General features: G+C 49.0%; 3 protein-coding genes across 3 annotated transcripts in view; all 3 read right to left on the bottom strand.

Moving 5' to 3' along the window:
• Positions 1 to 5,903, bottom strand: part of LOC100977273 (immunoglobulin lambda-1 light chain) — a 262,611-nt gene extending 256,708 nt beyond the window's left edge. Inside the window, exons 1-2 of the mRNA XM_063603091.1 lie at positions 5,117 to 5,903; positions 4,406 to 4,703 (exon numbers count right to left, since the gene is read on the bottom strand). Of these exons, the coding sequence (XP_063459161.1) occupies positions 4,406 to 4,703; positions 5,117 to 5,162 (344 nt within the window). The 5' untranslated portion in view covers positions 5,163 to 5,903. The remainder of the gene's footprint in view (positions 1 to 4,405; positions 4,704 to 5,116) is intronic.
• The window catches only part of LOC129395163 (immunoglobulin lambda-1 light chain-like), a 735,232-nt gene that overhangs the window by 235,094 nt on the left and 487,229 nt on the right, over positions 1 to 12,909 (bottom strand). The window lies entirely within an intron of this gene.
• Positions 1 to 12,909, bottom strand: part of LOC134730083 (immunoglobulin lambda-1 light chain-like) — a 266,743-nt gene that overhangs the window by 253,638 nt on the left and 196 nt on the right. The window contains exon 2 of the mRNA XM_063603090.1: positions 12,275 to 12,572. Within this exon, the coding sequence (XP_063459160.1) occupies positions 12,275 to 12,572 (298 nt within the window). The remainder of the gene's footprint in view (positions 1 to 12,274; positions 12,573 to 12,909) is intronic.

Raw genomic sequence — 12,909 nt, 5'->3', positions numbered from 1 at the left:
ACATAATGAGCACTGAAATATTTGAGGTAATGCTCAACCTCAAGCAAAATAGGAGAAATCAAAAATAAATGTGTAACAAGATAACTTTTTATATCTGATAGGTTGGCACAAACTTGCACTTTCACCAATGAATTCCAATCAATATTTAGGGCTGGCATTGTAAACTGGTAGAACTGGAGGGGAATATGAAAACAATGGATAAGAGTTAAAAATGCACATCCTTTTGACCCAGTAATTCCACTTCTGGAAATTTATCCTACGGTGATACTCAAAGGAGTCTGCACAGGGATGCTTGCTGCAGTGTGATTTGTAAGATCAAAATCATGGTGATAACCATTAGAGGCTGCATGGCTAAAATCCTACTGCAGAATACTCTACAGCGTTAGAATGAATGGGCAGTGCTCTATGCCTGTGACGCCCCAGGAAAGAATAAGAAATGGTGCAGGTATGGGATGGCCTTTGACAAGGGGGACCGGGACAGGTGCCTTACACTTCACTCTCTCCATTTCCTCTGAGATTTTCCACATCAGACAAACAGGTTAGGGACAGTGGAAGCCCCTCAGGCTGGGCCTGGCCACCTGCTCTGGCCTCTGAATGCAGCCTGGCCTGACAGCTTGGCTGCAACTTCATGACCAACCCAGAAGCAGAACCACAAAACTAAGCCACTCTCAATTCCAGATGCACCGAAGTGACAAGATTACAAACACATGTTCTCTTACCATGCTAACTATTAGGGAGTAATTTTTATGCAACAATAGACAATAAATACAATTTGGTTTTTGAAATATATTTTCTTGTGGATATTTCAGGTACACAACATGTTGATATAGTCTAAACACATAATAAAATGGTTACTTTGTTTTTAATAAAACCTATTTAATCAAAGTTTATGAAGCCTAAATTATATATAATAATGGCTATGTCTACCAATTGACTCATAAAATTTAAATATTGGATGCAACTAATGTCTGAATATTTATTAAATTCATTCTCACCTTTAGTAGATTAAGAAAGATTTCAGCTACAAAAGTATTGACACCCATGGAAATTACAAATGCTGGATGTCAATGAGGAAGAAGGAATGGACTCACGTTAACTCTTCCCTGTGGGGCCATTTTGGAAACTCCCAACCTATAGGGACACCATCCACTTTTGGGGAGTTTCCAGGACAGGGCCCCAGTGAATTGAGACGGGAGGATTTTGAGGGAGCACTGAGCCTGTCACGCAAAATCTCCCCAGCTCAGCAACCTGAGGTATTGAGGCAAAGAGGAGGAGCAAAAATAAAAATAACACAGCCAGGTGCAGTGGCTCCTGTGTGTATTCCCATCCCTTTGAGAGGCCGAGGTGGGTGCATCACCTGAGATCAGGAGTTCAAGACCAGCCTGGCCAACATGGTGAAACCCCGTCTCTACTAAATATACAAAAATTAGCCAGGCATGGTGGTGGGCACCTGTTATCCCAGCTACTCGGGAGGCTGAGGCAGGGAGCATTGGTAGAGCCTGGGAGGCTGAGATTTCAGTAAGCCAAGATTCTGCCACTGCACTCCAGCCTGGCGACGAAGCAAAAGTTTGTTTCAAAAACAAAAACAAAAGAATAATAAAAACAACAGCTTCCTCTCATCCTTAATACCTCACAAACATGTTCAGATCTTCTCACAGTGGTCACTGCTTCAGGACAGACATGCAGAGGAATAGCCCATCCAGGAGGGCCATCTTTACCAGACCGTGGTGGACACAATTGAATAAGATGCAGTTTCTTGAAACTCCCCGTAATGACCTCTGTCCAGATTGTTCTTCACAATGTGGGAGGAGGATGCATTTTGGGTGAGCACATCCTTAAAAACAGCAGTGAATGCACCAGTCAGGCAGCTTTTCTCACTATGTGCCTGCATTTGAAGAGCTAGGAAGAGTTGCACATTCAGGGACCACAGCACACAAGCATCAGGAAGCTGTCACTGTCCTGGATGAGAAACCACAGAGCAGGTTTCCTTTTGGACTTCCTGGTGAGAAAGGAGAGGAGCTGAGAGAGAGGAATTCTCAAGGCCACGCTGCAAGAAGCCCCTTGCACAGGGTGAAGAAGCATCTTGAGAGCAAGAGAGAGCCTGAGAGCCCAGGGCATATTTGGGTCTCAATTCCCCATGAACTTGGACCACTGTGGAAAGTGCCACCTCTCCTATGTGAGCTGCAGTAATAATCAGCCTCATCCTCAGCCTGGAACCCAGAGATGGTCATGGAGGCTGTGTTTCCAGACTTGGAGCCAGAGATGCCATCAGGGACCCCTGAGGCCTGAATACTGACACTATAAATCATGGGTCTGAGAACTGTGTCACCCAGGGTTTTGGGGCCAAGAGCAGAAAGGCTCTGCAGCAGGTGCAGGTGGGGGAGTGAGTGTCCTGCTATTGGGCCAGAGAAAGTAGCAGATTTTACCATAATAGAGGAACTGGACATAGGAACTGAAACCTTGTGCTTAAGGCAAACCTCAACAGGAGAATCCTACTGTAGACCCATGGGATTTAGCCACAAGTCTATGTCATGTGCAGTAGAGAATTATTTCCTTTTGAAAACAATCTCTTCTATATTTGAGGGCTTTGTTACATCCAGAACCACATGAGACACCAGTAACCACACAGTCAGACCTGCCATATCCCCTCAGTCATGAGCTCAGGCAGGGCACGAAATATTACACCATGAGATGAATGTGGCACCCGTAGGATGGAGCAGGAGCAGGGCTCAAGGACACTGTCTTCTGCACAAGCAGTTTCTTCTCTGTATTGTTGCAGTGCCTCTTCCAGGTTTCACACTTACATGGTCTGGTGGAGATGGGGCTGCTTGCGGCAGGTTACTCGACAGCACCTGTCACCTGAAAGAGTTGTGAGGAGCTCTGTCCCATAGTGGTATGACACGATCCTCCTGTGACCCCCTAGTGTCTAGTCACCACATTAAATATGAAAAGATAAGACAAATAAATTCAGATATATATATAATATATTTCATTTATTTCAGTAGAGCAAAATACTATCATTTGCATGTTATCAACATGAAATTATGTATGAGATAAATTACATCGATTTTCATGTATATTGTTATTGTTATTTTTCTGGAGATGGAAAATTTGGAAACTATGTAGTTGATGGGGATGTGATTGGGTTCTTTGTTGACCAGGGTGTCCTGCAGTGGGTTTTGATGTGATGAGTGATCCGTATTTTACGTAGTTCGCCACATCTACATATCTGGTTGGAGTTGTAGAAAGGAGCAACATTTACAGAGGATGTGGAGGGTGGAGGTGGGCAGCATCCATCCTGCAGCTCACCCTGCGGGTGTATCTGTGGTTCCTGTGAGGGGTGAGGCTGCTCCCCCTGCCCCGGGCTTCCCTGCAGGGAGATCTGACTTCAACTCTCCCTCAACCCAGAGCACCTGGCATGTCAGGCTCCCTTTTCATTCCATAAAAATTCAAGGAACCATCAGATTGGGCATTTCAACATTTACTCTGCAAATTTGGACAGAAACCAGAGTTTTCAGTTTATAGTGGCCTCCTCAGGTCCCTGATGACCCATACTGGGGACAGCTGGCCATCTTAGATGGGGTTCTCTGGAAGCAACTCTGCAATAGAGATGTCCATGCACAGAAGATTCAGAAGGGAGTACGGGAGGCAACACGGGGCAGAAGGAGACCCTGACTCGTGATGGAGTTGACATTGAGGCCTCAGGTATCCACACAGGGAGCTCTGGAGCTGGGGGGCCCTTCATTCAGTGGCATCTTAAATTCAGGCAAGGACTTGAGATCTTGGTTGATTAAACCAAACCCCTCTGAAAAGGGACACAAACTTGAGGAAGCTTTCTGCAACCAACAGCACTTCCCAGTGAGGGCACAGCTCTGAGCTGCTGGGCTTCTCAGCAGTGCCAGGTGGGTCACATTGAGGAGGGGATCTGGGCAGACTTCACAGTGTCCATTCCTCTGGTTTGCTCTATTGGGAATCACAGGCTGCCACCCAGCCTCAGGCCCAGGACCTCAGCAGAACTGGGCAGTAGTTCTGGGGACAGATCCAGACAGTTGGTGTAAGGACTGGCCCCGTCCCCACCATATGACCATCCAGAGGCAGGACAGTGGACAGCAGTTGCTTCTGTCTGTCTTTCCACCCAGGCCCTCATTCTCTAACTCACACAACAGCCCCAAGTCACCAGATGATTCTGGTCTTTCCAGGCCGTGTGTTTGACTGATGTATGCTCTGTAGAGACTCCTGGAGGGGGCTGGAGGGAAGGGCAGCCTGAAAGGCTCAGATCCAGGTGAACCGGGCCAGATTCACTCATGGCTTTATCAACAGGCTTCCCGGGGCTGGAGGAAGAGGATGACAGAGGCTGGGAGGGTGTTTTTGTCTCACTTCCTCATCTCCCTGTGTCACTGTGTCATGTTTACTACTACTGTCCCACACCTGACAGTAATAGTCGGCCTCATCCCCAGCTTCGACCCTGCTGATGGTCAGGGTGGCCGTGTTCCCAGACTTGGAGCCAGAGAATCGCTCAGGGATCCCTGAGGGCCGGTCGCTATCATCATAGATGACCAGCACAGGGGCCTGGCCTGGCTTCTGCTGGTACCAGTGCACACTTTTACTTCCAATGTTGTTTCCCCCACAGGTAATCCTGGCCGTCTGTTCCGGGGCCACTGACACCGAGGGTGGCTGAGTCAGCACATAGGAGGTCACAGAGCCTACAAAGATAAAAATAAATAAATAAATAAATGAGAGAGAGGTTGGCTTGCAGGTGAAAGATGCTTCTTATGAAATCCCTTGCCCTGCTGTCCCAGACAAGCTCCAGAGAGTCTGTGAACCCTCAGGGTATCCCCTGCAATCAGCCCCAGCCCCAGCGGCCCATGACTTTCCTGTTGTATGGAGACTTTGAACTGAAAACTCACTACTCTCTCCTGGCAGGTGCAGTCCCTCAGGCTCTCACAAGCCTTTGAGCAGAGTTTGGGGGGAGTTCAGCCCCACCAGCCTCCCACCCTGCAGCAGGGTCATGAGCATCCTGCCCACCACAGGAAGGGCCCTCCTGAGCTCAGAATCAAGGACACGCTGGACCCAGAACCCTTGGGCTGGGCAGGTTGGTGAGACCCAGGGGGAGCACCTGTGCAGTGAGCGAGGAGGCCGAGGAGGAGAAGGGTCCAGGCCATGGCTGAGGCACCGCCAGTGCTGCTTCCTTAGGCCCAGACTGAGCAGGTTCCTCCCAGGCCTCTCTTATCCCCTTGCTGGAGAGAGCGGCCCATGATGCAAATCAGCAGAGTCAGAGGCTGCTGGTGGAGGAGATCTGTGGTTTCCAGAGAAGGACTCAGGGCCAAAGGAAACAGAGAGAGGAGGGCTGGCCCCTGCTTACCCACCCCCTCAACCCATGCGATTTTCCTTCACCCACTGGTCCCATGGTCTGGGCTCACATCTTTACCCAGGTTGTGCCCAGCCTTGCTCCTTGGCTGGGTTGGTCGTGGAAAAGCTCAGAGCTGACTTCCTCTGTATTTTCTAGGGGATATAAAGACCTTCCTATGGGATAGATGTTGGCCGTGATTTAAGAGGTTGTTAGAGTCACAGTGGTGACAGGGGAATTATCTGGGGTCCACAGTCCCCTCCTCCATTCCATCCTGGCTCAGGAGGGAGGTGGTTAGCTTTTTTCTGCTTCTCTAGTAATGTCCTGATTGTAAATATTTTATGTCAGACATGAGATGTCTGGTACAGGCCTAAATCCATTTTAAGTCACATGCCAGAGCCCAATGCAGGGACCCTCTTCATTCTCACTCATGTCCAAGACGGGTCCCCAAGAGCCCAATGCAGGGACCCTTCTCATCTCCCACAGGGGACAGCACAAGCCTTGGACAAGTACAGGCCCCACTCCAGGGCACAGCTCCTCTGTGCTAGAGGAGAATGCAATTCTTGGTTGCCAAGGGCACATAGAATTTTGAAAGATCCATGGGATGCGGTAATTTTCTACCTTGGCTGTGAGTTCTAGTGTCAGGTCATGGGTGCTGTGCCTCAGTATCACCAGGGTGCTGTCAGGACCAGGGACAGATCAGGAGGTGGAGGAAATGTTTGCTTCATGAGAAAATGAGAGGGGGCTGCAAACTCCAAGACCCAGGAAGTAAGTGTTTATTATAACTAAGTTGTCTTCAGTTGCTGGGAAAATGTATCAATGGATAAAAACTTAAGTCAACAAAAGATTAATGAGTAAGTATTGTGTGCCTCATAAGGAAACCAAGAACTACGAATTGGCAGGTTCCCCAGGACAGAGTCAGGATAGACCGGGGACAGTGGACGTTGAGGGGTGGCCAGGGAAGGAGAAGTCGCTGTGTCTGCAGCACAGGGGCTCCCAGAGCAAAGGCAGGGAGGTGGGACACGTCTGACTACAGGATGGGATGGCATGTGTGACAGTGAGCTGAGGGCCAGGTCGATGGGAAGAGGCAAAGTGCCTGAATGTGTGTCAGGAAAATAAGGATCATCTCCAAGAGTCAGATCTGAGAACCAGGAAGTCAGAAGAATGTAAACATCGGTGTCAAGGACAAATACTCTAAGAAAACAAGAACCTCTTTCCCTCTGGATCTCAGGTCATGGTCACCGACCCTCCCTGCTTGTGGGCATCTCCCTGATGCCCAGGCCCACCCCATCTCCAGGTGTTTCTGCCAGGTTACTCTCTGCTGCCCCCTGGTGGCCACTCTACGCCGGCTGCTGGAGGCTCAGGGGCCTCCTGGGTCCAGGTGTTGCTTCAGACTCTGCTGCTCAAGTCCCTCATGCCTTCATTCATGGACTGCTGACCTCAGGGAAGAAATTCCTCTTCTCTGTGTGGCCCCTTCCTGCCTCAAGACCCGGCACAAGGCGCTCAAGATTCCTGATGGAAATACAAACACTCCATGTAGTAGAGGAGGTTTCAGGTTCTTCCTCAGGCCCCCTGCACGTCTGTCTCTCTGGGTGATGGGTGGTCCTGAAGGGGGACTGGGGCTTGGTACTGAGGGATGCAGAACTCACAGGTGGCTTTGACTGGTTCTGGATAGAAATACAGGGCCAGCGTACCTTCGTAGTGACTCCTGCAATAAAACAGAGACAGAAGCTCATTCACCCAACATATACTCACCCTGGCCCACTCTATCCTGGCAAGACTGCTTTTTAGGAATTCAGCATGAGGAAAACACAGTCCTTGCTCTGAGGAGTTTCCTGTCCTATTCCTGGGTCAGTCCAGTAACCAGTGCGTGGGTTCAGACCAGGTCTCAGCCCCTCCCTAGTTCACCTGGCCCTGAAGACACTCAGGGGAGTTGGTCCTGGTCACTCCCCTCTACCCGATGCCCACCAGGCAGCACTGTGGGGACCCACCCTGCTGCCTGTATATCTGGCCCTGGGCCAGCTTTCTGGGTCCCCATTGGGTCACCCAGCACTGCTTTCCCTGAAGTTCCAGAGCTTTCCTGACCCAGTAGCAGAGAATTCAGGGAGTGCACTTGACAAGGAAAGGAAGGGCCTGTGAGAGGGAGTGACAATCTCAAGGCCACTGGGGAAGGAAGAAAGAAGAGCATGACCAGGGAAGACCTAGACCCATAATGATGAGCTCTTCTGAGTGTCCTGGAACCCGCCTGGGCTTGGGGAGGGGACATAGGTAAAAACTGAGTCAAATTTTTGAGGCCCTGTTGCAAACAGCTTCCCCCTGTCAGTTCCTCCAGCTGCCTGTGGGGAACGCTGCTCTACCTGGACATGGAGCCAGTCAGGGCCTGGGAGGGCAGCCAGCTCCCTGCACTCATTGGCTGATTAGAAGACTCAAAGTACAGTACTCCAGGTTTCAATCAAACATAGGCCTTTTAATGATCATTTTACCTGACAAATTTTGAATATAATGTTTAAGGATTAGGGATCCCCCTATCAAAATGATCTATCTATGTTAATATTTCATTAGCTTAATAAATGAGTTGTCGATATATTAATACTATAGTATTTCTCAGTGCTTTTTTGAGCAGAGTATCATTTTCTTTTCTGTTTTTCCCATTTCCATGAGGTATGGGCCCAAATACAAGCCATGGGCATTGATATGGGAAGCCTCTGCTTTTTCTGTTCCATACGTCCCACACCTGACATGCTTACCTTATGCCAGTGTCCTAAAATGAATCATGAAAAACATCGGCTGAAGAAATAGGCACAGAAATGTCACCTATGGTGTGATTTTACCCAAGAGCCACACAAGGTATTTTCTCATGGAGCAAATAGATGATGCTCACAGGCAGGTGACCCTGCACAGATGTGACTGAGTCATTCCGGATCAGATGTAAGCTAACCACATTTTCTTCCCACTGACCAAGATGGCTTCTGCCCTGCTCACCCCTGGGAGAAGTTCCCTCTTTGCTCCTGGTTCTTCATGCCAGGAAGATGCTCTTTTTTTGGGAAAGCAGAGCTGAGGCTGTCATGGGAGAATGAGGGGACCTCTTCTGTGGGCTTTGAACCCCCTGGACTCACAGGTCCTAATTCTTCTCTGGAAGCAAAATTATCAGGCAGCAGAATAACAGAGTAAGGGCCCCTTACCAGCCCAGGTTGTGCTAAAAATGGTTTCCTAGTGCAGATCTCCCAGGCGGTCTCTAGCAGCCTGAGACTGGCTGAGTCAGTCCTCACTGAGGTCCAAGCAGCAGGGAAATGTGTGAACCTTCCCTCTTCTGTTGTGGTTCCTCCAAAGATTTAGTTTTCTTTGAAATCCCAACATCCTGTCACTTGAAATTCTGAGCCTTACACTGACATGTTCACTGCTTCAAGTGGTGGAAAGTCTCCAGATGGACGAGTTCCTGCATCCATCTGCACTTTCAAAAGTCTCTAATTTAGAGCTCAGGCATGTTTGTAGAGCAGAAGCTCTAATAAAGTAGGTGTAGAAGAGTGTGTTAGATAAGCAAGGGAGATGGTGAGAGAGAACATGAAAGCTTCCCAATCCCCTTCACCTCTAATCCCCGTGGTCCACATCTCCCAGGAACATACAGATGAGAGGGGCATGGACAGCAGAGACTGAGGGCTGGAAATTCCATGTTTAGAGCCACAGGTTTCTTCAGCTTCCTGTTCCACCAGCAGATCTAATCCCCTTATGCTCATGAGTGATAAGGTGTCCTCAGCCACCTTCTGTCCCTCTATGTGACTCAGTGTCCAATAGCTATGAATGACCTTTTTCTTGAGAATCAAATTCAGATGTAGACTCAGCAGTGGACACGGTCCTCCCAAGCACAGGGATCAGAGTCAGCGGCACAGAATCTGCCCCGTGGGCACACTGTGCACGGCTCCACTGCACACCCAGCGTAGCCCTACTGTGTGGAAACAGTCCTGCTGCCAAGAGTGAACACTGTCATCTTGGGGGGTACTTTTTACAAAATTATTCAAAATCCTTGACAAAGGATCCGGCTTAGAAATGCTGGTTGGAGACAGCTGACACTCAAATATGAGCATGAGAAGTTTGAGTATTCTTCCTGGCAACAAATTAACAGATTCAATAGACATTCCTGGAAGACTGGAAATGTGTGACCTTGGACCAGACAGAAGATCATTGCTAATTAGCGAAAGAGTGAGAGAGAGAGAAAGTTGAATTGTAGCATAAACAACAGAGAAAATGGTGCTCAGCACATAATTCTCCCATTTTAACAGTTGTATAATTGCAAAATTAAACTAGTATTACTTTGCTTCCTGAGCATGCAATATTTTTATTATGGTAAAATAAACATAACATAACGTTTCATCCTTTTAGTCATTTTTAAGTGTGTAAGTAAGCGGCAGTAAGCACAGTAAAAATGTTGTGCAAACATCACCATTATCCAACCCAAGAGCTTTTCGTTCAGTGCACAAAGAACCTCTATCTATTAGACAGCACTTTAGAAACTTTGGACATTGTGGACAAAATGACGAGTGTGTGATAAAAAGAAAATCCCAAGGATGAACCAAAGACGGTGTTTGCACTTCACCCGCAGCTTCTGTGGAATCTCAGTGCAGTAGGGGGTGTGCCTCATCCAGGAACCCAGATGAGACGCAGCCCCTGGGGCCTTTTCTGGGCTGTTTCTTCCCAAGGAGCAGAGGAATTTCAACAAGACTGTGGCCTCTGAAACAGCTCTCTCCTCTCCTGCAGTACGTGTGATTACTTCTGGGATCCTCCTTTTCAGTTTACTGGACTGATCTCTACAATAGTTGAATGATTTGGAAACATGAATTTGGATTTGCACAGGCAATAGTGGCATTAGCAATATCTGTGCTGGATGGGGATCTCCTGGAACAGAATGCTGTGGCTGCAGGTGCACAGATACACCATTGAAGCAGATACTGAGGTCTTGTCTATTTCCCTCAGAGAATAGGATCAGAATCAGTGCGCATTCTTGTGGGATGGACAACGGTATACATTCACACCTTTTCTTCCGAGCATCATTAGCTCTCTCTTCCCTGTCATGATATCACCCATTGTTTTCTGTGCCCAGAGCAGGGAGGCTCTGCAGCAGGCGTAGGCAGTCTTGTGAGTGTCCTGCTGTTGGGGCTACAGAATCCAGCAGACTCTACCATGGGAAGTAAAACCTCTTGTACATGCTCAGTCAGGGCAAGAAATGATCCACATTGAGATTGAGGTGGCCCGTGTAGGATGGAGCAGGAGCGGGGCCCAAGGGCGCTGTCTTCCACATAAGCAAGTTCTCCTCTCTGTTGTTCTAGTGCCATTTCCTGGGTTCTCACTTCCATCGTGTGGTGGAGATGGGGCTTCCTGCACCAGGTTACTCGACAGCACCTGTCACCTGAAAGAGTCCCGATTATCTCTGTTCCATAACGGTATGACACAATTCTCCTGAGACCCCTAGTGTCTAGTAACCACATTAAATATAAAAAGATAAGAAAAATAAACATGGCTAAATAGTATATTTTATTCCTGTCTATAAAGCAAAATACTAGCATTTTCACATGTTATCAACATGAAATAATTTATGAGATAAATTACATAGATTTTCATGGCTATTGTTATTGTTATTTTTCTGGAGATCAATGATTTGGGGACTGTGTAGTTGATGGGAATGTGAATGGGTTTTCTGTTGACCAGGGTGACCTGCAGTGGCTTTTGATGTGACAAGTGACCTGTGTTTTATCTAGTTAATCACATCTACATATCTGGTTGGGATTGTAGAAAGGAGCGATATTTGCAGAAGAAGTGGGCAGTGTCCATCCTGCAGCTCACCCCCTGGGTGCATCTGTGGTCCCTGCGTGGGGTGTGGCTGCTCCGCCTGCCCCGGTGTTCCCTGAAGGGAGATCTGACTCCAACTCTCCCTCAACCCAGAGCACCTGGCAAGTCAGGTTCCCTTCATTCCATAAAAGTTTCAGGAACCATCAGATTGGGCATTTCAGCATTTACTCTGAAAATTTAGGACAGAAACCAGAGTTTTCAGTGCGTAGTGGCCTCCTCAGGTCCCTGATGGCCCATGTAGGGGCAGTTGGCCATCTTCGATGGGGTTCGCTGGAAGCCAGCTCTGAGATGGAGATTACAATGCACAGAAGATTTAGAAGGGAGTGGGGGAGGCAAAACTGGCAGAAGGAGACCCTGACTCATGATGGGGTTGCCAATGAGGCTCAGGCTCCACAGAGGGAGCTCAGGAGCTGGGAGGCCCTTCATTCAGTGGCATCTTACATTGAGTCAGGGACTTGAGATCTTGGTTGATTAAACTGAACCCCTCTGAGAAGGGACACAAACTTGAGGAAGCTTTCTGCAACCAACAGCACTTCCCAGTGAGGGCACAGCTCTGAGCTGCTGGGCTTCTCAGCAGTGCCAGGTGGGTCACATTGAGGAGGGGATCTGGGCAGACTTCACAGTGTCCATTCCTCTGGTTTGCTCTGTTGGGAATCACAGGCTGCCACCCAGCCTCAGGCCCAGGACCTCAGCAGGGCTGGGCAGCAGTTCTGGGGACAGATCCAGACAGTTGGTGTGAGGACTGGCCCCTTCCCCACCATATGACCATCCAGGGACAGGACACAGGACAGAGGTTGTTTCTGTCTGTCTTTCCACCCAGGCCCTCATTCTCTAACTCACACAACAGCCCCAAGTCACCAGATGATTCTGGTCTTTGCAGGCCATGTGTATGCCTGATGTATCCTCTGTAGAGACTCCTGGAGGGGGCTGGAGGGAAGGGCAACCTGAAAGGCTCAGATCCAGGTGAACTGGGCCAGATTCACTCATGGCTTTATCAACAGGCTTCCCGGGGCTGAAGCAAGAGGGTGACCGAAGCTGGGAGGGTGTTTTTGTCTCACTTCCTCATCTGCCTGTGTCACCGTGGGATGATCACTACTACTATCCCACACCTGACAGTAATAGTCGGCCTCATCCCCGGCTTCGACCCTGCTGATGGTCAGGGTGGCGGTGTTCCCAGACTTGGAGCCAGAGAATCGCTCAGGGATCCCAGAGGGCTGGTCGCTATCATCATAGACGACCAGCACAGGGGCCTGGCCTGGCTTCTGCTGGTACCAGTGCACACTTTTACTTCCAATGTTGTTTCCCCCACAGGTAATCCTGGCGGTCTGTCCTGGGGCCACTGACACCGAGGGTGGCTGAGTCAGCACATAGGAGGTCACAGAGCCTGCAAAGATAAAAATAAATAAATAAATAAATGAGAGAGAGGTTGGCTTGCAGGTGAAAGATGCTTCTTATGAAATCCCTTGCCCTGCTGTCCCAGACAAGCTCCAGAGAGTCTGTGAACCCTCAGGGTGTCCCCTGCAATCAGCCCCAGCCCCAGTGGCCCATGACTTTCCTGTTGTATGGAGACTTTGAACTGAAAACTCACTACTCTCTCCTGGCAGGTGCAGTCCCTCAGGCTCTCACAAGCCTTTGAGCAGAGTTTGGGGGGAGTTCAGCCCCACCAGCCTCCCACCCTGCAGCAGGGTCATGAGCATCCTGCCCACCACAGGAAGGGCCCT

The sequence above is a fragment of the Pan paniscus genome, chromosome 23 (genome assembly GCF_029289425.2).
Source record: "Pan paniscus chromosome 23, NHGRI_mPanPan1-v2.0_pri, whole genome shotgun sequence".
Classification (NCBI taxonomy): Eukaryota; Metazoa; Chordata; class Mammalia; order Primates; family Hominidae; genus Pan; species Pan paniscus.
This window is presented reverse-complemented; position numbering and strand designations above follow the sequence as displayed.